This window comes from Aspergillus lucknowensis (genome assembly GCF_044049455.1).
Source record: "Aspergillus lucknowensis strain CBS 449.75 chromosome Unknown BJX67scaffold_68, whole genome shotgun sequence".
In the NCBI taxonomy this organism is placed as follows: Eukaryota; Fungi; Ascomycota; class Eurotiomycetes; order Eurotiales; family Aspergillaceae; genus Aspergillus; species Aspergillus lucknowensis.
In genome coordinates this window covers 86638-109589 of record NW_027263612.1, presented here as the reverse complement: position 1 = coordinate 109589, position 22952 = coordinate 86638, and the positions used below count along the sequence as shown (strand labels likewise).

The following is a 22952-nucleotide window of genomic DNA, read 5'->3' as shown; positions in this document are numbered from 1 at the left end:
CTGCGGGGAAGATGTCGGGCTAAGGAGTTGACGCAGTCATGGAGGACGAAGATGAGCCGAAGCGTGTGTTGTTGGAATGCTAGATGTGTTTACGAGATGCTCGCCGGATCCGTGCAATGCTGTTTCATATATTCTGGGCAGGCTGCTGGGCCGATACGGTTTCGATGACGGGTCAATAACGGCTTCTGTGAGAATCCCAGAACCCAAGGGCAACAAACTCCCGTTCCAACATCTTGTACCTATATAAATGATCCGAAAAACCACCAAAGTGAAAGCGTAAACAGATATACTCTCAACAGCCATCAATGCCTCGTTTCCTTCCCAAATAAGTAACCGGCAGCCAGTGGAACTGTCCACCCCCCTCAGACTCGGGCCTCTTGAGTTCCTCCCGCAGCGCAGCCAACGCAGCGTTCCACTCCGCTTGACTGGGAACATCCTCATTCTCCGCTAGAGGCGAAACCTGCTGCAGTCTGTCGAGCATCTTCCCACTGCTTTCCAGCGCAAGCATGAACGAATCCGTGCACAGCGGGATGAGGTACGGCGCGGACCAAGGGTCGGTTTGCTTGAGGGTGAGGGTTTCGAGGTCGCCGCGCGTTGCCTCGGACAAGTGGGTTTGGAGAGAGTCGAGCCATCTAGATTGACAACCGCGAAGGAAGAGAGAGGTGTTGTTAGTGAGGTGGGGTTCAAGATGGCCAAAAGAATGGTAGGTGGATACGGAGGCAACGTACCGAAAGTCTGTGTTGGTAGCCCTATTTGCCGCACGCATCATTTCTCGAATGCGCGTTGCGGCCTCGCCGCGCATGACGACGCTGTTGAATCGGGCGTCTTCCCATTGAAGGTAGCCTCCGGGCTCTGTATACTCTATTCAGTACCGATGTTCTATTCTTTTGGGATATAATCAAAGGTCCAACATACTCAGCATCTTGACCGCGTTCCGGATCAGAGTGCTTGGGTCATTCCCCCGGATAACAAACGCCCACATGCGGAGATGGACGACATCAAACTGGGCCACGAGGTTATCCGGAATTTCCCCGAGACAGTTCAATATCTCCAACGAGACATTTTCTGGCCAGTAATCGTTTACTGGAAACGAGAGATCCGAGAAGTCGTAGCCCGTGATGTGGGCGGTTGCGGGGAGTTCAGAGGCGAGCTCTAGGGCCCAGATGCTAGTATGCCATGGCTGTTATTAGCTGGATGGAGAGGGCAATATGTCAAGCTAAGGGCAGGGTCCGCGTCTTACCCAGTGCCCGGTCCGAGGTCGGCAATGGACATGTCATCGGTGATAGGGATGGAAGGGTGGAGGGTATAGCCTGTGTGTAGCTTCCAGAGGAGATGCTGGGACTCGAGCCTGGATTTCTTGATTAGAAACTTTGGATACTATTGGACGCAAATTTCATGCCTCACTGCTTCGGGGTAGTCCCAGGCCAGGAGATAGGGCGGGGCACGCTCGGCCATTGTCGGAGCGGGGGGAATACACGCAAATAAAAGGCTCTGATTCACGGAAGGGACACAAAAAGAGTAATAGATGAAGGTTGGGTATTCCGTAGCTGCGACTGATGATTGGACATGTGTAAAATCAACAAAACGTAAGAGGGTCGAGGATACAGGAGAGTTCAATGCTGAAAAGGCTTGAGGGAGATTCAAGATTACTAAGCGCGGAGGTAAGCAATCAAACAGGCAAAAAGCAGATAAAGAATCTCAGTTGCTCACTCAGGTCTACCTAGTAATATTTGTCTTGAGAAAGCCCGGCCGCGAGTCATCGCTGGAAGATTTCGTCGGTATGCTCGTCCGGAAACGATCCCACTACGCCCGTTGCCCTCTTCCAGTGCACCCCGTTCTAGGTATCCCCAACCGTGTACCTTTCAGGGTTCGCAAAATAGACGTAACCCTGTTGAGATCTGAACTTTGCATCCCTTCGACCATGCTTCTTGTTGTTGTTTTCGATCTCGCACCTTACTAGTACATGCTTTTGCAATTATAGTAAATAAGTCCCAGGATTATACCAGTAGTCAAGCTGCATTATCAGTAACTTCAGCTTTCTTCTCTGATCCCTGTGCGTCCGACTTTTCCAAAGTAAGATCATTTTTGTTCTAACCCGCCACAGTTAGCCATATACCCTTACAAAGATAAAAAGCCAAGATCTTACCTTTCTAACCATAGTCTCAAAGGAAACCCCCGCACTTTCAATCGTACCGTAGCAACCATCATGCTGCCTGATATTTGTCGATTCCAGATACAAAACACCCTTCTTTGCCACTGTTGCCAGATTAAAGGATCCATCCAAGGTGTAATGAGAGACAGCACCCTCATCTTTCGGCCGGATAAGCGTAACCAAACAATCCGGATGGAGTGTCGCAGACAGAGTTGCGCGGTTTCTGTCCGGCTCCCAACGCACCCATAGCAGCGGTTCCTCCCCTCGCCATTTGGCTGGTTTTATGAAGCGGAACACAAACTGAGGATCTTTCCCAGGTATCGAAACAGCTGGTAGAATGTCGAATGATGTGTTCAGCCCGTCTCTTCCGAGATGCACGAGGCCGAAGGGCGCGTATTCGGTGAAGCGCAGGTAGAGGGCCTTCTCGGGGGGGGATTGATCGTTGGTCCGAAGGACCGTTGAATGATATCCCACTCCGGTCCTTTCGAAGATTTTCTCGAATATGTCGAAGGTGAGACGGACGCCTCTGGCCTTGTCTACGGCTCGTTTTGATTCCTTTCCCGTGCTATATTGGATCGATTCTCGTGAGTCCGGTATACCAGATATATATATATATATATTGAGGATCTTGTTTGACAAACAAAAGAGACAGATAAAGAAGGGTGGTAAAAGGTGAGAGAAAGCTGGGGCGTGCACATACTGAATCCCGACAACAGTGAACTTCTTCTCCGATATTCCCCAGATGGGGGACCCGCTAAGACCAGGCTCTGTGGCCGACTGATACTTCAGATACGACGACCTCGGGGTTGTGCCCTTCAATGCACTCAGCCGTGGATATTCTCGCGGGGGTTCTGAAGTATACCCTCCGACGAACATGTTACTTTTGCAGAGTTGATGGAGGAGATCGTGTCCGTCTCTCCCCGCGAGGGCGTAGAAAAGGTTGAATTCGAATCCGAAATCCTGTTCTTCTGGTTGCAGTTTCTTCCGTTTTTCTTTCTCGTTCGCTTTCTCATCCTTCGCTTCGTCCTCCTTAACCGTTCTTGCCGCAAACCTGGGAATCAGAATCATGCCCCAGTCATTCTTCCATTCGTCTGGCTCCTCAAAATAAGCAGGACAGGGTATTACTCCGTCCAAACCTGGGTTCACGCTGTAGACCTGCCCCGTGATGGATGTTATTGTCAAGTTTTCAGTCAGGTTGTTACTAAGCTCTTTTTTCGTTTGGACGAGGTTGTGCGCAGCGGTTAGAATCACGTCGGCTGGCTTGTCATTGTAGGTGGCGCCGGGGACGTTAACATAAAAGGCCGTCCCAAAATTATTATGGCCTGTTTGGGAGGGGGTTGATTAGCTGCCATTCTTTCGCTTCGTTGGAAAGGATTGAGCTAACCGTCTTTTCTGAAATCTAATCTGGCTACCCATTGTTTCCATACGGAGTCATTGTGCTCGAGTTGAAAGCCAGAAAGGAAGGAAAATCGCCATCCGGGTTTGCGGTCCTCGTGCATGTACTCTGGAGGCAATGTCCAGCTGGATGATGATGAACTGCTCATTGTCCTTTGAGACACGGTAAGAAACAAGTATACTCGGGGCACGGTGTTGGGAAGGAGGCGGCAAGCAGTATGGGAGAAGAGCGAAGGAGTGGCTTGGCTTTGGGGTAAATGGGGGGACGTGTGAGAGTTCTCTCATGGCACGAAAAGCAATTCGACCAGCGTTCAAATAGGAATACGAGATTAGATGCATCGGGCACAGGTATGCACGCCACGCCTCAAGTTGGGCAACTCAGCTCTTCGGACAAACAGGGCAGTGGTCAGCCTTTCGCATGCCTCTCCGCCTGTGGACACACAAATACGCCCTACATTTTTGTTTTTCATAGTTTTGACGAAGTTTTAGGTACAGCAGTTGCGTCTACCGATGACCTCCCATTTCAAAATTCCCCCCCGACGAGAGGAACCGAAGGCCCGGGGCCCTGGACCACCCCGGACGATTGTAGATGCTGGGATCCAAACGAGAAACCAATGAGGAAACTCGCAAATGTAAACACCCAGGTCACACATGGGGCACACTCATCACCCGTTGACGGGATCAGCCGGCCCTCTTTGATCGTCCCCAGCTCTTGTCGCTTGCCATTGGCATCGATGTGGACCAACCTGTCCCCCGCGGCTGCATACATATCGAAAGAGCCCTGTGCATCCACGGGAACTGCGAGGAAATGAGAAATACGCTTGTCAAAGGCCGAGTTTTGGATGACGGTGTCTGCGTAGCGGGCGTTTTGTCAGTTCTCGGTACAACAGAAAAAGCAGGAGAATAGGTATTAAATGCTAGCATACCCTTCCAATCCCCCGTGGCATACTGCTGAACGGCATGACCTATCTGATTGTCTTTCCGTACGTAAAAGACGTGAATCTGGTCAGGAGAGTCGACAGTAGCATGGGGTGTCCCTGCCTGTGCCTCCACAGGGACTGTCTCTCCCGTCATCCATCTCCCGTTTCTCATCGACATCATCTGCAATTCGAGTGTGGGGGTCTGATAAACCACCTTTGTTTCGTTCGGGTTGCTGAAGCCACTGAGCCTGGTCTCCGGATGGACTGCCAGCGGGGTGGAAATTCCCTCAAACTCCCATTCTTCCCACTCGTAGCTCTCGCTATTGTACCGACAACAGTACAGTTCGTTGGACTCGTCGAGAAACAAGACCAGGCGCTAGATCGTATGAGTGGTCCCTTCTTGCTGCATAGAACGAGCTGAGACGTGCATACCTCTTCTTCCTCCTTTCCATCCACAACTAGATACAACGCAGGTGTTCCGGGCTTCACGTCCTCGGCGATTTCCTCGCGGACACCGGGTTCGCCGCCTTTGACCAATGCTTGGGTGAGAGAGCCTTCGTCCTCCTCGACAATATACAGTGCTTGTCTATCGGGTGAAGGGGCGATAGCCAAGGCCAGCATGTTCCGGACGAGGTGTTGTAGTGCAGTGCTCATGGCGACTGAGGGTAGTTCAAAAACAAGATAAGGTGGAGGGCAGAAAGGGATGTGGTCTTGGATAGGATACACGGAGACGATTGAAACTTGGCTCGCAGGCTCTGGCCGTGATGTTTGATGAGCCCGAGGCAATTCGGGTGTTTTATCACCCTCAATACTTCATTCCAGCGGAAATCCCTGTGTTGACCCAACAGCCAGCCACTCCCTCCTCCTCCCGCACGACTCATCCCAGGTCCATGTGTGGTGGAGGATGTGAAATGACGTGGCTCTGATCGGCGGCAAGGCTGTGAGGCAGTGATGCAGCATGCATTCCGCCCCTGTCCACAACTTCATTAGTCGCATCCATCTCATGACGTGTGTCAGATGCGCCGTGTGGGAGGAAGTAAGGCAGCGACGAAGAATACAGCAGATTGCAGCACTTCGGAGTCTCCTTCTTATCTCCACCCACATTGTCCATGTCCATGTCCATGTCCACGCCCATTATTCCCCTCAGGCTGTCACTCCTCTGACATCCTTCTTTCCCAACTACCTCAGCCCTCATACTCAAACAACAACCCCTCCCCCCCCAAGCCGACCAGACCCCACAATGAGCCCCCTCCACACTGCCGCCCAAAACGGTACTCTAACGGCATCACAGCTCACCCAACACGACCCAAGGCTGATCGACTCACTCTCGAACGGCCTAACCCCGCTCATCACTGCTGTCCTCCACAACCAACTCGATACCATCCACCTCCTCCTCCAACACGGTGCCGACGTGGACGCCCCGGACGCCAACGGCCGCACCGCCCTCAGCGTCGCCGCGGAGAAAGTATGGGCCAACCAGCCCCTCGTCATCCGCGCGCTTCTGAGCGCTAAGCCCCCACCAAAGGTCGATGCAACCTGCAGGGCTGTGAGCAACAACACCCCCTTAATGCTGGTGATCCAGCAGAGCCGGAATATCGACGTGATCCGACAGCTCATCGACGCGGGAGCTTCCCTCGACGCGGAGAACGACCCCGTCTCGGAAACGGGCGCGAAAAAGTCCACCAGGAGTCGTAAGAAGGTGGCCCGTGGAAGCTCGGTTTTCCAGCTAGCTCAGGCTACGAAGGAGCCGGAGGTCGTTTATGTGCTCAGGAAGAAGTATTGGGGGGGAGGAGCGCGGGCGGAAGTGATCACACGCCTTATCGGTGTAGTTGTCTTCGTGCTACAGTTGGTGAATCAGCCTCTTGAAAGTGGGCATAGGCTGCTAAGTGAGTTGCTGGGGTGGAATGGTCCTCCTGAGGAAACGGGGATGCCGGTACGTGGTAGCTGTTGTTGTCCGACACACAGGGAGAGAGAGAGAGAGAGAGAGAGAAAGCGGGGGGCTAATATAAAATCACAGGAGATCCCCAGCGACAAACCCAAACAAACCCTTATCCCTCAGACACCAGCGCCAGACAATACATCTGACACCGCTCCTGACCCTGGTGCGGAAAAAGAGCAACCCGCCCACCCAACTCCAGGCAATGACAACCCGCCAGATACACCCCCCGACCGTGCATCTCCTCTATCCGCAGAAGAGTTGACCCAACAAGAGATCGAGCAGCAGCTCCAAGACATCAAAGCCTACGTGGATAAAACAGGGCTTAACGACTGCTTTGCCCTGGATGATGACAACTTTCTCCAGACTATCGCAGAGAAAGCCGTTCTTCTCCGACAGGATGCGTCCACACTCCTCGGCAGCAAGGAATATCTCCCCGACATGATCGATCTGGCGATGTTCAAGGTCGTGATTTACTGTGGTGGGTAGATCCATTCCCCCCCAAAGTACATCCCGGATGTCAGGTTTCTAACGTCCTCACCCCTTACCAATCAGACGACAGTGGAAGCATGAGAAAGCGAGAAGGTGGTGAAAAGCGGTTTGACCTCTTAGTCAACGTGGTGCAGCGAGTGGCTCGCATAGCAACCAAACTCGTACCGGATCATATGGGGGTTGATTTGCAGTTTATCAACTCCGAGAAGAAATTCAAAAACCTTCACGACGAGGATGAGATAAAAGGTGCTATGGAGGAAGTCGAGCCCAATGGCGGCACACTGCTGGGAAAAGGTCTAAAGAACCGAATCGTCGGGCCAATGATTCACCATGTGATAGACAGCAAGGAAAGACTGAAGAGACCGCTTTTGGTTACGATTATTACAGACGGACGGCCAGATGATAAGAAAGCGGAAAGCCTTCAGAATGTTATCAAGGAGTGTAGAAAGAAGTTGGAGGAAAAGAGATACCCCGATTATGGTGAGACTTGCCGAATCTCAGCTCCCAACTTCTCCAGGCCAACTTGCTAAGCATCAAGACTTCAGCTGCTATATTCCAAATCAGCCAGGTCGGTTCTGATAGGAAGGCTGAGGAATTTCTCAATGGGTTAATAAATAGTGACGAGGACAAGGAGATTGTATACTGTACATCGGGTGAGTGAGGCTTTCCAACTACAGTTCTTTGTGCGGAGACTGAACTTGTATAGGCCACCTGGATGAGAAATATCAATCGATGAGAAACAATGAGAAGGCTTTGGAGGTCTGGGTAAGCATTGCATCTTCGTATGTCCCATCAGCCTATCTCAGCTAATGCTATATAAGCTTCTTAAACACCTCATTGGTCCAATCCAGCGCTGGGGAAGCGACGACTTTGTTCATTGAACAGCTTAATAATATCTAAGGAGCGATCTTCCATCGCGAATGCTAGTTTGTTTTTCGTCAATTGAATCAGGCTAGAGCCGCCTCAACATAGTCCCACAGTTGCACCAGCGTGTTGTAAACTTCATATCGATCCGTCTGTCCTTCCCAGTTCGATAGAATGAACGAATGGGCTCGCGCTGCCCGCAATCGACGATGCATATCGATATTCGGGGTTTCCGCGGCGGTTAGGACCTGCCTCGCCCCAGCCAGATTGAACCGGTCAAAGATGGCGGCGTCTCCTGGCCACCCATTCCAAAGGCCGCGGGGTTGCAGGTTATACTTCTCGATAAACCGCTGGTATCGGGGGCGACGAACCTGGAAATAGTCGGCCCTCGGATCGGTCAACACCCCGTCGATGGCAATTTTCAGATCGCGACGGAACTCGTCCGGCCGCACGTCCAAAATCCTATCCACGGCATGCGCCGACACGGCGCCAATCGTGCAATTTCCAACATGCTTCGGCACCACGGGGGCCGGGGGCACGCAGGCCAGGAGGTCCTTGGCGTATGCCGCCGCCGCAAACGCCGCGTAGTGCTGCCAGTTCTTGTTCTTGTGGCTGTCGGAATAGTCGCAGATGCCGCGGATGACGAGGAAAGGGAAACTATCCATGACGCCCGCCGCCTCCATCTCGAAGCAGAGGACATCCTTGTCGTCGCGGAGACGATCACGCTCCTGGGCGTCCTTCATCACCATGTTTCCCGACGCGATCGTCCCGTAGTGGACCCGGGGGTACTTGGATTTTCTGTCGTCTCGTTTCTCGATACGGCTGGGATCGCAGCGGTTGCAATTGGGGTGTTTTGGTTCGTGCCGGTAATTCGACTGGAAGAGTCGGTCGTTGGCGCTTCCGGGGAAGATGAATTTCTGTGGGATTCGGTGCTTGCCAATCTCATCTATGAACTTGTCCATTCGTCGGGGCGTGCCTCTGCCATGCTCGTTTTGGAGGTGCGCAATGGCGTTCCGAAGCAGACGGGGTGGTTTGTCCAGATGGGATTGAATTTTGAACCCGTCTTTCTCTGTTCTCTGGCCCATATCAATTTGTAGGACGCCGCCTGATGGTCAATTAAAATTGGTTCAACCCGGACAATGGGAGTTCCCTCCACGAAATATAGACGGACGGAGTATGTATGTCGACGACTCACCATGTTCCTTCCTTGGCCGACTGACAACGACATCCCCCAATCGAATGTCCTTGTCCTGGTCGCGGGGGTTCGGACACCCCCCCGCAATGCCGACCAGCAGTCCGAATCGGGCATTCGGGAATCGATCTGGAATTCGACTGGCGATATCTGCCGCCGCATTGGTGCCGTACGTCCCACTGGGTGGGTAGGTGATGGCGACCTGGTGGTCCCCTATCCGACCCAATCTGTAGCTTTCTTGATCCTTGGGTGAGTGGATTTCATATTCCTCGTCGAGAATCGCGACGGCGGCATCAATCTCAGGTTGGACGATGCAGAGCCAGATGACGGTGGTGTTGCGTCTAATTCGAATATTGGTCAGTCGATTGCTTTCCTTTTTTTTTTTTTTTTCCGCAGCGAGAGACTGGGGTGCACCCTACAATCGATTTTTCGACACCATGGCTACCGGGATATTCTCACTTCTTCCTTCTCCAATGTTGATAGGCCCTGGTCAACTTCGCGAGGCAGTGCCGAGGAAATCCGTGGTGTAGGATGAGAATCGCGATGCCTGCAATAGCTGCCAGCCTTGAGGAGTATACATACCTTTCCGACGATTTTTCTTGTATTTGAGTGTTGGCCTCATTATGTCCCGATACAAGTACCTATATCTAACGCTGCACTTCATGACTCGCTCTGCCCTATTAGCATCGAGGGATACAAGTAGCCCAAAGCAAGGCAACCGGTTCATGCGGAGTATACCCAAGACACACGCACAAACATCCCCCACTCCGTTTCAGGCTGTGTGAGGTTCAACACATCTCTCTGGAGCAAGTACCAATCAGGCAGAAGGCTCAGCTGTCATGTGGCCCACCATGATGGTAACATAGCTACCTGCAGAGCGTCTGTGTCAGGCAGGGACGCAGTTCTGCAGGTGGTCCATATGACGTGTCGAGGAGTTCCTGCCCTCCATGAACTGACGTGGGCATTGAGGCTGAAAAAAAAAATCGCAGAGTGGCCTACCTAGGTAAAGTCCAAAGTGATGGCCCTCATACAGAGGCAATGCCCAAAAAGGCTCTATCTACTTGGCACCGAGAGTACCTAGGTATATTTATTATCTCGACCATCCCATCTATCACGACTTTCTTCTCTCATACCTTACGAGACAGAATCTCCCCACCAAAGCCCTAAAATGGTTGCCGGAGACCCCATCTACATCGCCGTCATGGGCCTCGTCGGCTCCGGCAAAAGCACCTTCATCGACAAGGTGATAACCGAGGCTAACAGTGTCAACACCGAGATAAAAAACAAGAACAACAACAACAACAAGAACAAGAGTAGCGGCAAAGATGCTCCAGTGGTCCCCGTCGGCCGGGGCCTCATCAGTTGTTCGTATACACACCCGCCGTCCTTCCTTCCTTCACAACACCATCTCCATTCACTCCCTTCACTGCCTACCTACTTACTTACTCACCAAAACAAACACCATGAACAGACACATCCAAAGTCCACCCATACAGCTTCATGCACAACGGCCGCCCCATCACCCTAATCGACACCCCAGGCTTCAACAACGCCACAAAGCCCGACCTGGCCATCCTCACCGAGATATCCACCTGGCTCCACCAATGCCATACCTCGGGAATCCAGCTCGACGGCATCATCTATCTGCATCGCGTGTCAGACCCCCGCATGACGGCTACCGCGGCGCAGAACCTCCGCGTGCTACGCCGTCTGTGCGGGGACGCGAACCTCCGCTCTGTCGCTCTCGTGACGACGTTCTGGGACCTGCAGGCCCAAGAGGCGAGTCCCATGGCGGGAAACTTTGCGACGAATTCGGAGCGTCGGAAGGAGCTGCTGAGCGGGCCGGAGGAGATGAAATTCTGGACGGAGATGATTGCTCTGGGGTGCGAGCCCATGGATTACGATGATGAGCCGGCTACCGGTCTGGACGTGGTGGATTACTTCGTTACCCGGGATAGGAAGGTTGTGTTTGATATACAGGCGGAGATGGGTGCGGGCCGGCCTGTGGAGGAGACGGCGGCGGGAGTGGAGGTGCTGGGGCCGTATGGACGCGAGAAGAAGGCGTATGGGGCGAAGCAGAAGGAATGGGAGAGTCGTCTGAGGGAGATAGAACTTGAGCGCAGCAGGTTGGAGCAGGACGGACGAGCGAAGGGGGCGAGTCTGGAGAGTCTGCGGAGCGAACTCGGTCGAATGCAGGAGAGACTTCGTCACGTCGAGACCAAGCACGAACAGAAGATGCTGAACGCACGGGCAGAGAGCGACACGCAGATACGGCATGCAATGGAAACACTCCGCGTTTCAGAGGCAGAACGACACAAGCTCACAGCAGCGAATGCAGAAAAGGACAGACGCATCGGCGACCTGCAGACCCGGCTGCAGACGGCGGAACACGCGCACGCCACCACCGTCAACGAGGTTAACGCATTGAAAACTCAACTGAGCCGTGAAAAGGATACACGACGTCCTCTGAACTACGACCCGGCTCTGAACGTCCTCGATTCGCGGGGCGAGTTCCCCCTCTACCGAGCTGCTGCCGGGGGGCATTATGCGGAGGTAAAGAGTCTCCTGGAGAGGGGAGCCAATCCAAGACTTCAGACGAGGTTCCGGTGGACATCACTGCATTGGGCCGTTCAGAACGGGCACTATGAGGTCGCCAAACTGCTTCTCGAGTATGGGGCATCCCCTGATGTGCAGTCGGATACGCGGGCGACTCCCCGTGGTATGGCACGGACGGACCAGATGCGTTGGCTACTCAGGCAATATCAGGGGTAGAGATGACCTTTTTGTTGAATTCGATGAGGATCTTTGACTTGGACTGTTTTGACATCATTAAGATCCGATTATATGAGTTAAATTGAGGAATCAAGCTTCGGAATGACGCTGATAACTTATATAGTACAATTTCAGTCGACATGCGCCTCTTTCTGGGTCGTTTGATCATGACTCGACAGAAGAACGAGGTACAGAAGGAAGATGCTGGAACTACCGATCCATTCAGCGAATGAATTAATCCATCACCAACGAGGTCGACATCCTCGTCTTGAGAAAGCCATCAGTCCAGCCATCGTTGGAAGCTTTCATGAGAACGCTGATTACCTCTGTTCCCTTGCTCCAGAGCACTCATTTCCGTTCCCAACCTTTCCCCGATTTGTATCAGACCCAACACGGCCTCACCGACAAAAACAGAAGAACCAGCTCGCCGTGACGAAAGCGACTGCCATCGTGGCGCAGTGGCTCACGCCCAAGGCATCTTCTTGACTGGTCGGGCGCAGGGCCCCCAGTCCCCAGACCGGCAGTACCCATGCGTTTGAGTTCTGACACGATCACTCCGATCCACAATTTTCAGGAGGCTGGTCACCCCCAGTCTCAAAAGGGAGGCGCAAACGAGATGTGCCAGTCTTGCCCACCTCCATTGGTCGAGGGGGGCAAGACGAGGCTGAGGTTGGGCAAAGAAATACGAGGTCTTGGACGAGGGCAAAGTGCGCCTGGCGAATTGGAGATCTCATCACAGCCGGGGCTCGTGTCGGTGGAGGCAGTGCTATTTTCAGGGTCTTCAGCCGCATTAAAGCAGATGGATGCCCCTGCTCTGCGATCTCTTTCGTTGCCTTGTGTCTTCACTCCAAGTTGCGCTTGAAGAATTCAAACAACATTGTTGAACGCACACACACTCTCTCCCCCTTCCAACAATAATGGCTCCGCGACGTGGCGGCGGCGGCAGCTGGGATGTTTCCGGCCCATCCTGCAGCGACGACGCATTCGAGACAGAACAGTCCCGGGTCTACATCGCCTTCTACGCACTGTTCTTCGTTGCGTTCGCTATCCTCTTCATCGTGGGGTCGTCCCGCGCCAACCGCAGTAAACAACGTGGCCGGCCGCTCGTCGCCTGGTCCTGGCTTGCTCTGTCCCTGTTATGCGGGCTTGGGTACGCGCCGTTCTACCATCCGTCTGCTCATAATATGGTCGGTGCTAACAGGTCTTACGTAGCGCCCAACTCGCCGCTATCATCGACCTCACTCTGGGCGAGTGCGATATCGCCTCGCAGTCTGACCTCTTACCGGCCCTGATCATCTGGGACTGGCTGGACATCCTATCCAAGCTGATCCTCAACGCCGTGATTTTAACCTCTCTCACCAAAAAGCTGCAACAACACTTTGCAAGTACCCCGAGCTCCGTCTTGAGGCTTCAAGCCGCGTACGCGGTCTTACTGGTGTTGATTGCGCTCGCCGCGCTCGGGATCGAAACCGCAGTCTACGTCGCAATATACTCCGACGACGCCTACGACCCCGAATTAGCCGACAAGCTCTTCGACCCGCAACGGGGGGTGTGGACGACATACATGACCGTTTCCGTGTTTGGATTGCTGATTGCCTCCAGCACCATGGGCAAGATCCTGTCGCAGGGAACTCAGCATTCAGGGCCGAGGGTATGCCAACATTCCCATTCCGTCTTGTACCCTTGCTCCTCCTCTGCAATCCGCCCGCTAACGTTCTGCATAGAATCTGAAGAGCTGGGCTATAGCTTTGCTCGTCGCTGCCCTGGGCTACAACACGGCCACCTTGGGCGGCTACGTAACTCGAGCCTTCGCCGACCCGGAGGACTACGCCACCAGCAAGGCGGACTACCTGGCCAAGTCAGCGGAGGCTGTCTATTTCCTCACGAATTTCTTCTACGCCGTCGCGGTGTATGCCGCCGTCGCGGTTGGGGGCCCTGGTGTCTACACCCCTGGGGTCGCCCCGGCGTATGTCGCTCCAGTACAACCGCCGAATCCCGGCTTTTCGAACCAAATCCCGTCCTCTCGCTATTAGAACTAAGGTGCGCGTCACGCCTAGGGTCCAAATGATGCCGTGTCGGGATACGTCGTGCGGTCGTGGTAGTGGCAGTGGTAGTGGTTTGCTCGGATCTCCGGCTATTTTTTTTGTTTGTTGCCGAGGATTTATCTTACGATGGGTTTGATGACGGGCTATCTTGCGTTCTGTGATGATTTTGAGATACCATGGCATGAATGTTGGGTTATTGAATTGGCATAATTATAATATAGTTCCTGTTCTTTCACAAAATCTCCCCCATCCACTTGGTTCCGGTGAGCCTACTTAATCACTTGCTCATGCCATAATACAATCTCGAATCAACGCACATGGCTTGGTTGGAAGCATTGAATGACATTAACGAGAACCCCAGCCTGTCTAATGTATGTCCAACCCCCTTAGCCTCTCCTCCAGATCGCCAGCACGAGTCACCCCCTCGACTGTCTGATGTCCCTGTCCACCAACGGGCGAGCCACACTCCGGACACCTCGACACCTGCATAGCACCACCACACTCTCCAATCGTAAATGGATGCCCGTTTTCACAATAGTACCAGTGGCCTGTCCCCCGGAACTCCTGCGCCATGGCAGCCAGGACAGCCAATCGCTCTTCGTTGGTCACCGGCGCATAAAACGTCGACCCACGCAGCATGCCTCTGGTGCCTTCAATCTCCTCAGAAAGTCCCTGTGTCAGGGCAGGGTGCGCATCGCAAAGAGTTTGCGCTTCTTGAAGAGCCGCCGCTCCATCCTGCAGTAAACCCTCCGCTCGGGTGGGATCGGTTACGCTCTGCCGCTCGAGAGCACACAGCTGCGCGAGGAAGAGGTATCCCTCTGCCTGCTGCAGGATCCGACGCGAGCCTGCTGCATTGTCGATAAGCCTCCTGCACTGTTTTCTATTCTGGCTCAAGTCCACGTGCAGATTAAGATTACTCTGGCTCGCCGTCCCGACACGCACCTTGTGCGTGAGGGAGAGGAAATCCGCAAGTAGGGCTGTGTCCAGGCGAAGGAGCAGCGACGCTGCTTGGAGGTGTCCCTTCGTTTGAAGGACGTTCTCGTCGAACTCGAAGTCGCCTGTGATCCTCTTGCTCTTGCGTCGGCGCGCGTCCTCGACCATGTTGCGTACCTGGTTGAACGGCTGCTCCTCCACCTTCACCCGGTTCATGTACGTGGTTATCTGGTCCCGGAGACCGAGCAGGTTCCTCCATCTTTCCTTGTCGGCTTTCCTGACGCGATTACCGAGTTGGCGCACTTGATGCTCGGGGGGGCCGTCGATGCGGATGTCAACGCCGGTTTTGAATACCAGGGATCCTGTTTCTGCGGTCGTTTCGCGGTCTCGCAGCTGCGCTATGCGTCTAGGTAGGTCCTGGGCTAATGGGACGTACTGCTGATTCAAATATAAAATAAACTTCTTCGTTGCCTCGTCGAGGAGAGCGCGCCTCACGAGCCGTCCATACCGCGACAGATTGCGGAGGGAGCCTCGACACGTAGCGCACGTCCGGATATCGTCGATCGAAAACGGCTCCGAGGATGACGCGATTGAGACTGGTCTCTCGTGCTCGTCCATATTGTAGTGCTTTCTCAGGTCCATCTGGGCGTCCATGCTTTCGATGGTCAGGAAGTGGCCACACTGCGGGAATACGCAGGGGTTCTCTCCCAGATCAATCTCTTTGTATGTTTCACCGAGGATGAAATCGACCGGAGTCTCTTTGACGGTGTCCGGGCCGCAGATCTGGCATAACTTGGCTGGAGGGCAGATCTCGCCGCAGACAGATGGGCATCGGTGGCCGCAGGACAGAAGTTTCTCGCAGCGCAGAGAGCAAGGGACGTGATCACAGGGCGCAGCACATGGCATCGAACATGTACTATGCGGGCATGATGACAGACATTGTGGTACTGCACAGGGGGCACACGGCTCAGAACATTTCTGCGGACATCTGGAGTGCCCACACTGTACGTCACAGGGAGAGGTACATGGTGGGCACGAAGTCCCTTGGTGGCATTCAGCACTGCATGAGTGTGCACACGCGGAATACAGCCGTCCGCACTTCTGCGTACATGTTCCATGATCGACTGCGGGACCCTCCTCGGTGCGTTTCGTACATGCAGTACATTGCCTCTTGCAATTATGGCCACACGGCAACACGGCCTGGCACATCCGTGTGCACCGGTAACTAATGCTCGCCACATCAATGTGGCAGGCAACCGTCACAGTATGATTGCAATGCGGAACCTCCTTCTTAACAAGAACCGGGCATTTGACAGTGCTGAGATCTTGCGCCTGCCAGCAGGGGAGACTGGCCATTTGATGGCCGCATGGGAGAACGCGATCTGCATCGAACACTTTGGCCTCGCATTTCTTTGGACACGGATCACCACACGGCTTTGGGCATGGATGCGTGCACCCTTTCTGCGGGCGTTGGCAAGGCTCAGGGCAGTAAACAGCCTGATGGAGAAGGTCAGAGTGGCACTTTTGCTTGCAGGGATGTCCGCAACGAAGTCGCTTGCCGCATGGCAGACTGCAGCCTCCTTCTGGGGAGTATTGCACGAAGTCGTCCGGCTCCGAAACTGTAATGGGAGATTCAGGATGTCGTGGGCAGCTCAGTTCCAGTGCAGGCCCGATATTCCCTTCCATTTCCAGGATGTCTATGACCTTCCCCCACATCTCCACCCCCCTTGATGTTTCGGAGTTTCCAATAATATACATGCCGTGTTTCGCACGGGAAAGGAGGACGTCGATTCGATTAGGTGTACGGAGGAAACCACAGCGGTTCTGACTGTTGCTCCGTACCAGAGAAATGACGACCACCTTCGCCTCCTCGCCTTGGAAGTTGTCAATGGTAGCGACTCTCAGCGTCTGAAGGAGAGTAGACTTGAAGACGGCCGGTTTGGTAGACTGCACTTCACCCTCGGTGAAACCAGCGTTGTCAAGATCTTCCTGGTCCCTTTCTCCCAGCGTAATGGTGAACGATTCGCTCAGTTTCCGCCGTAAACGGTGAAGCTGGCCAAGGTAGGGAGTGAGCACGGCGACCTCACCACTCTGGTAAGCCCCCTGCCGCAGAAGGTGGTTGACCATGGCGACTGTCAGCTGTATTTCGTGATCGTTCCAGTGAGACGTCGCCATTGCGTCCTGGTCAGAGGCACCGGCCTCCGGGCGTCGGTGGTCAAGCCAAAAGAGCCTTTTGCGCATCCCAACAACGGCGGGATATTCGGAAACCGATGGCGCATCTTGCAGTCGCGGGTACAGGGTGTCTCTCACGAGACGAGATATTGAGGGATGCATGCGTCTCTGAGTTTCCAAAGTGCAGAAGGGGATCTGGACTCCGACACCATCGTCGGGCTCGACGAGCCTTTCAAACAACGACCGGTCGAGGGAGTACTGCTGGCCTGCTTTACTTTCGCGAGAAAGCTCGTAGTTCTGGATCTGGGGTCGAAGCTGCTGATGGTCGCCGATGAGTATCACCTGCTCCAGGGATGGCAGGAGGGAGGTAAGCAGATGGGCTTCCAAGACCTCGCCGGCTTCTTCACAGAGGAGGACCTTCGATGGCAATCGGCGCAGCATCTTCAGATTGCGAGCAAGACCAGTAGTTGTCACACCAATGACATCCGCCGTCCGCAGGCATCGGAGGTCCATCTCGTCTCGTACTCGGTCCCAGGAAGCTTTCGTTTCCGAGTGCTCCGATAGAATGGACTGTGCCTGTGAATGCAGGATCCGTCTGTGCGCATCAAGCCAGTGATTGTAAAGAGCCCTGCGCTCTACCATCGTCATCGTGTCCAGATGTGCGTCCAGTAGCTCCTCCACACGACGAGGAGTGCCCTGGCTCCGCTGACCGCCGTGATTTAACCAGGACTGCAACGTATGAAGAGGACTGCGTTTTGACTGCCTCTGAAAGCCTTCTTTATCCACACCGAAAAGCTGATTGTAATGGTCTGGATGGGACCGTCTGAGATAGTACTTCAGACTTTGATCTGATCCAGCCGAATTCAGACGCAGTTTACGGAACCGGTCCTCATGGTCATCAAACTTCGAGTGCAACTGCCACTGGTCTCTCTTCTCCAGTCGTGTCTTCTCAGCGTTTCCGGCGACGACACGAAGATTCAACTGCTGCAAGCGATCCGACTTTGATTGCGAGCCCACTCGGATGATCTGCGAAGTGATTTTGCTATCCAGTAAATCCTCCAGAAGCTGGTCGAGGGCGTGGTTCGTGTAGCACACGCATACAATCGGGCCGAGCCCCTTCTTCACCTTGGCCTTATTAGCCAGAAGAACCTTGATGAGGGCTACCCCCGTAAAACTCTTCCCAGTGCCTGGGGGACCCTGAATCAACGCGATCCGCCGCTGAAGGGCACTGACGAGCGCGGCGGCCTGTGCGTCATCCAGCGTAGAATGCTTCTGGAGCCTTTCCAGGTTGACCGGTTGTGAGTGCTCGACTTTGAAGCTGGAGTGGTCAGTCATGAGACACTGTAGGTCGAAACTAAATCCTGGGGCTGTCGAGTACACGGGGGGAGCCACGTCGACTAAAAGCGAGGGCGAGCTGCCAGCCTTGGGCGCGAGGTAGTCCGACATGGGGATATCGGCGGTTCCTTGCATTTTCTGGAGGCCGAGAAGGGTGGATTGGAATGAGGGCAGGAGAATGCCAGGAAATTCCACCAGGGAGAGAGCTCGCTGGTGCCTCTTCAACGTTAAACAATCCAGGATGTACTCCCAGTTGCTCTTGGTGCTTTCGACCAATTCCAGCAATATGGAGGCCACTTCTGTATTCTCCCACAGGGATCCAGCCAATTTGGGCTGCTGAGTCTCTGCCGCGTTGCCTCGCGCTCTTGGCCGCTGTTCAGGACTAGCTACAGTGCAGAATATTGCAGAGCCCTGTGGATCCACGAGGCTTACGAGGGCACTGGGCTGGAGCCGTTTCGATATTTCCCACCACTCCCGTTGCTTCTTCTTCGTCATCCCACGAACGTTCTCTGGCTGCGCGAATTGCACAAGGAACTGGAGTCCGGCAAACCGATGGAACTCTGCGCCGCGCATGCCAACCTGTCTGTACGTGTACGCCCTTGTCTGCCCTCTCTGACCGCTCTTGGAGGCGCTCGGCTGAAGTTCTGCGTGGATGACGTCTCGGAGCTGACCCACGGTGTCTTCCCTGAGGAGTCGAAAATGCCTATCCAGAAGCCCGGCAGGTCCGTCAAGGTGCCACTGGCGGGGGTCTTTCACGGGGAGATATTCAGAGCGCTTGGACATGATCTCCTGGAAAGTAGGCATAATTCTAATTCTGCCAATATCCTCGTGGTCGTTGTCGTGCCGTCCGCCAGGCGGGTCTTTCTGTGTTACAAAGGCGACGGGGGCTTGACCGGCTGGCTGTTGCTTCAGAGCCCCCGACAACGAGGGTAGAGATAGCCCAATATCCAGGCGCCGTTGAAGCTTCTCTAGGTAATCGCACGACTGGAAAACAAGAGTCGCCGTCTCCGAGTCATGTAGGATGATGAGCAAATCCGCAAACCGTTGCGCAAGCGGCTTCAGTGGCTCCTGGATGAAAGCAGTCGAGTTGAGTTCGACGACCTGCCAGAACACGAAAAGAGAGAGCTCAAGGTATGAAGGGGCTTTGCTGCTCTTGCTCTCGATTTCTAGCTGCACGGCGTCTGCTAGAAATTCCAGGAAAGGTATTCCCCGGCGCCCAGCAATTCCGTAAATGCAATTATATATCCTACCGACGGCTTGCTCAAGGACCAAGGACGCAAGGACGTTCTGGTGAGTAATGATTTCCAGAAACGGGAGGATCTGACCGGCGAATATATCACGCTTAGAAGACGTCGGGATGGCGGAGAAATCTCGCTGGATCAGCTCTTGAATCCGGTTGAGGCCGCCCTTTTTGGAGAGACAGTTGATCACCTCTTGCATTGTACCGTCAATCGACTTCGATTAGCTTTCTGGCGTCTGCGAAGAACGTACCCAGCGCAGGGCCAAGCGGGCGGGTGAATGGAGTGTTGGGGACCCGCCTTCTCCAGGCAGAAAGCTCGCTGCTTTCGTAGCTCCGACTGTTTCTTCGCTGGCCGGTTTGGCCCTGCAGTTCTTCTCGGCGGACATGGGCAAATCGACAAGGGTTATATGGACAGGAGCCTCGTCTCGCGAACTCGTTGCAGATTCTGCTGCGGTTAGCTGGGATTTTGGGAGAGAAGACTGTCTCTTACTTTTTAGCCATCCTGCCAATATTCTGTTATCACTTCTGTGTTATGTGTAGTGGAGGTGGTGCAGTGTAAGAAAGAAGTGAAATGGTAAGGTGAAGCTAGTAGGATCAAAGCTTTTATCAGGAAAGCATTCACACAAAGGAAACTGCCTTGTTTGCCTCTCCTTTCACGAGGCTCGTCCAGTTTTGGAAATCAGCTCTCCATCTCCTATTACCGCCACTGATATCGATATTCGCATTGAGGTGGGTAAGCGCCGCAGCTGTTGTGACACCAACTGGTTGGATCAGAATGCCCGGAGACGTCGAGCGGCGCAGTTCGCCCAAGGCGCCGCAAATACACCACAGCATGACGCCGAATCCGTGGTATTGGGCATCTTTGTGCAAATGTCGGCGCTTGAGGGGAGTGATGAGGCGTGGTCTCAGCTACAGTCACATACTAAGTCTCTCGAATTATATGGCGCCCGCACATATTCCCCGTTAGATCGAGCTGCAAGCTTCATCAGAAGTGGCGCAAATGCCGCAGTAGCACTGCCATCTCGATAACCCACCGGTTGAGGCGTTCGTCTGAAACAAACTGGACGTACCGCAGGGTTTCCATTCTTGCGTACGGTACCGCGACAGGGGGGTGTGTGGTCCGTTGCGCCTGATTACCGCAGCCATGCCTCCCACGCACAGCTACTCGACGAGTAGTATTGTAGCAGCTCTCTGCCTCGTCGGGCGTGGTGCACAGCCAAGTACGAGTCTTTTATCAACGAAGCCCAGCTTGGACTGCATTTTGAACCAGAGATACCCTCGCTGGCATTCTGACGTCGGCAACTGGACACCGTTCTTGTTGCATCACGAGGAACCGGAGAGCGATATTGATGCCCTGCAACCTAATTATCTGGGCTATACCAGTCAGTGTAAACCTCCAGCAAATCGTGCGAACAGCACATATCTAGATTCCCGCAGGCCCGTTCGCGGTAGACTTGAGGTAACAGAACCATGGAACAGCCCTTCGATGACAACATGATTACCAGAAACCCTACTTGCGAAGACCCAGTTCCTCCGCAAAAAAAAAATTACCCCCGATGCTGTCTTCGAAGACGTTCGACACACGATCAAGCCCGTTAGATAGGTAGATGCTGCAATGTCTTCCACCACCTCCACCGGCTCCCTCGCGGAGATCCCCACCGCAAGACCCGACTACCAGCCCATCCGCACAGGGACAGGTCTCAGCCGCCGACAGACAAACGTCGAGCTCGCGCGCGTCGAGTCGCTCCGTCTAACACATCACTCCACGGTCGGATCGAAGGCCCCCCGTGTCCCGCGGAGCGAATGGCTTCCCTTCGGCGGTGGGAAGGATTACCCGCCTGAGCTACCTGATCCGGAGAAATATGTCGTCGAATTCACAGGGGTTGAGGATCCGTTGCATCCGCATAATTGGTCGCTGATGATGAAGTACGCCGATGACCCGTGCGCAGGAGGAGAGGGGGCTGACGGTTTTTATAGACTCAGGTTATCACTTATCCTTGCGTATGTTACTTTCGTCTCGTCATTCGCTAGCGCGATCTTCTCGTCGGGGGTTGCTGCGGTTGGACAGGACTACGGCATCAGTACGGAGGTCTCAACGTTAGGTGTTACGCTGTATGTCCTGGGTTTCGCATCTGGTCCGACCTTCTGGGCTCCTGCGTCGGAATTGGCGGGTCGTCGATGGCCTATTACAGCCGGTGTATTCGGATACAGCATCTTTACGATCGGGACAGCGACAGCAAAGGACGTCCAGACGATCATGTTGACTAGGTTCTTCGCAGGGTTGTTTGCGGCGAGTCCTCTGTCAATCGTTCCGGCTGCCTTCGCCGATATATACAACAATCGGCACCGCGGAGTGGCGGTCGCCTGTTTCGCGATGGCAGTATTTGTCGGTCCATTCGCGTCGCCCTTCACTGGGGGGTTCATTGTGATGAGTTATCTTGGGTGGCGGTGGACGATGTACATCAGTGCGATCATGGGGTTCCTGGGGACAATCCTCCTCTTGATCTTCTTCAAGGAGACATACCCACCGATGATTCTTGTGGACAAGGCAGCGACGCTCCGCCGTCAAACCAGAAACTGGGGCGTGCATGCGAAACAGGACGAGGTCGAGCTCGACTTCAGGGAGCTCGTCACCGTGAACTTCAGCAGGCCCTTTCGCATGCTCTTCACAGAACCAATCGTCTTCCTCGTTACGGTGTACATGTCCTTCATCTATGGATTGATGTACGCCTTGCTGGCGGCCTACCCCGTTGTTTTCCAAGGAATCCATGGCATGAACCTTGGCGTAGGGAGCCTTCCGTTCGTCGGGCTGATCATCGGCGAGCTCCTAGCGGGTGTATATACTTTGCTGGGCCAGCCGTTATACACCAAGAAGTTGGCTGCGAACGGAGACATCCCAGTTCCGGAGTGGAGATTGCCGTCGGCGATCGTGGGAGGGATCGCATTTACGATCGGACTCTTTTGGTAGGGTCTTTCCTTCCCGCTGTCGAGGTTCGGTCAATGAAGATATATATTTAGCTGACGAATCATTCAGGTACGGCTGGACGGGGTTCACAAAGGAGATCCATTGGATGGCCCCCACAGCGTCCGGGGTACTGGTCGGGTTTGGGATCTATTGCATCTTCCTGAACTGTTTCAACTACCTGATTGATTCATATCTGCAATTGTAAGTTTAAGCTAGCGATGAATCTGGCTTGGCTTCCGTGATTATAACACATGCTGATAAGGTTGCGACAGTGCAGCGTCGGTCTTCGCCGCCAACACGATCTTGCGGTCGGCGGTTGGAGCGTGCTTTCCCCTCTTCTCACGGCAGATGTTCGTCAATTTGGGGGTGCAGTGGGCGGGGACATTGCTCGGCTGCTTGTCTGCGATCATGATTCCTATCCCGCTCGCGTTCATCGCATGGGGGCCCACGTTGCGCCGGAAGAGCCGGTTCGCGCCGCAATTGCCTGTATTCGAGGAAAAAGCGTAGAGAGAACAACAAGGCCATCGGCAAAGACCTTC

The 22952-nt window shown here is 54.1% G+C and overlaps 8 protein-coding genes across 8 annotated transcripts; 3 read left to right on the top strand and 5 right to left on the bottom strand.

Annotated features, from left to right (window-relative positions):
* Window positions 1-108: 108 nt before the first annotated feature.
* On the bottom strand, window positions 109-1586 carry BJX67DRAFT_366442 (class I SAM-dependent methyltransferase). The gene is made up of 5 exons (XM_071030403.1): window positions 1400-1586; window positions 1241-1348; window positions 916-1166; window positions 729-852; window positions 109-632 (listed from the first exon to the last, which is right to left on the bottom strand). Exons 1-5 carry the CDS (start codon window positions 1453-1455, stop codon window positions 293-295), a joined length of 879 nt encoding a protein of 292 aa, XP_070881397.1. The 5' UTR covers window positions 1456-1586; the 3' UTR covers window positions 109-292.
* Window positions 1587-2009: 423 nt separating this feature from the next.
* BJX67DRAFT_385669 (uncharacterized protein) lies at window positions 2010-3696 on the bottom strand (the record flags this gene model as incomplete). Its single annotated transcript, XM_071033916.1, has 4 exons — window positions 2010-2090; window positions 2147-2717; window positions 2853-3474; window positions 3537-3696. The coding sequence occupies 4 exons, from the start codon at window positions 3694-3696 to the stop codon at window positions 2010-2012; spliced, it is 1434 nt and encodes a 477-aa protein (XP_070881396.1).
* A 374-nt stretch (window positions 3697-4070) lies between these two features.
* Window positions 4071-5121, bottom strand: BJX67DRAFT_385668 (uncharacterized protein; the record flags this gene model as incomplete). The annotated part of the gene is made up of 3 exons (XM_071033915.1): window positions 4071-4399; window positions 4474-4843; window positions 4900-5121. 3 exons carry the CDS (start codon window positions 5119-5121, stop codon window positions 4071-4073), a joined length of 921 nt encoding a protein of 306 aa, XP_070881395.1.
* Window positions 5122-7729: 2608 nt separating this feature from the next.
* On the bottom strand, window positions 7730-9390 carry BJX67DRAFT_391279 (nucleoside phosphorylase domain-containing protein; the record flags this gene model as incomplete). The annotated part of the gene is made up of 4 exons (XM_071034760.1): window positions 7730-7780; window positions 8281-8864; window positions 8955-9292; window positions 9371-9390. 4 exons carry the CDS (start codon window positions 9388-9390, stop codon window positions 7730-7732), a joined length of 993 nt encoding a protein of 330 aa, XP_070881394.1.
* A 1309-nt stretch (window positions 9391-10699) lies between these two features.
* Window positions 10700-11790, top strand: BJX67DRAFT_366441 (uncharacterized protein). The gene has a single exon (XM_071030402.1). It carries the CDS (start codon window positions 10740-10742, stop codon window positions 11721-11723), a length of 984 nt encoding a protein of 327 aa, XP_070881393.1. The 5' UTR covers window positions 10700-10739; the 3' UTR covers window positions 11724-11790.
* Window positions 11791-12563: 773 nt separating this feature from the next.
* Window positions 12564-13945, top strand: BJX67DRAFT_297383 (uncharacterized protein). The gene is made up of 3 exons (XM_071026910.1): window positions 12564-12873; window positions 12936-13374; window positions 13448-13945. The coding sequence occupies exons 1-3, from the start codon at window positions 12641-12643 to the stop codon at window positions 13754-13756; spliced, it is 981 nt and encodes a 326-aa protein (XP_070881392.1). The 5' UTR covers window positions 12564-12640; the 3' UTR covers window positions 13757-13945.
* Window positions 13946-19893, bottom strand: BJX67DRAFT_297384 (uncharacterized protein). The gene has a single exon (XM_071026911.1). The coding sequence runs from the start codon at window positions 19646-19648 to the stop codon at window positions 14135-14137; it is 5514 nt and encodes a 1837-aa protein (XP_070881391.1). The 5' UTR covers window positions 19649-19893; the 3' UTR covers window positions 13946-14134.
* Window positions 19894-21063: 1170 nt separating this feature from the next.
* Window positions 21064-22920, top strand: BJX67DRAFT_385662 (MFS transporter; the record flags this gene model as incomplete). The annotated part of the gene is made up of 4 exons (XM_071033914.1): window positions 21064-21374; window positions 21426-22412; window positions 22483-22614; window positions 22686-22920. 4 exons carry the CDS (start codon window positions 21064-21066, stop codon window positions 22918-22920), a joined length of 1665 nt encoding a protein of 554 aa, XP_070881390.1.
* Window positions 22921-22952: the final 32 nt, after the last annotated feature.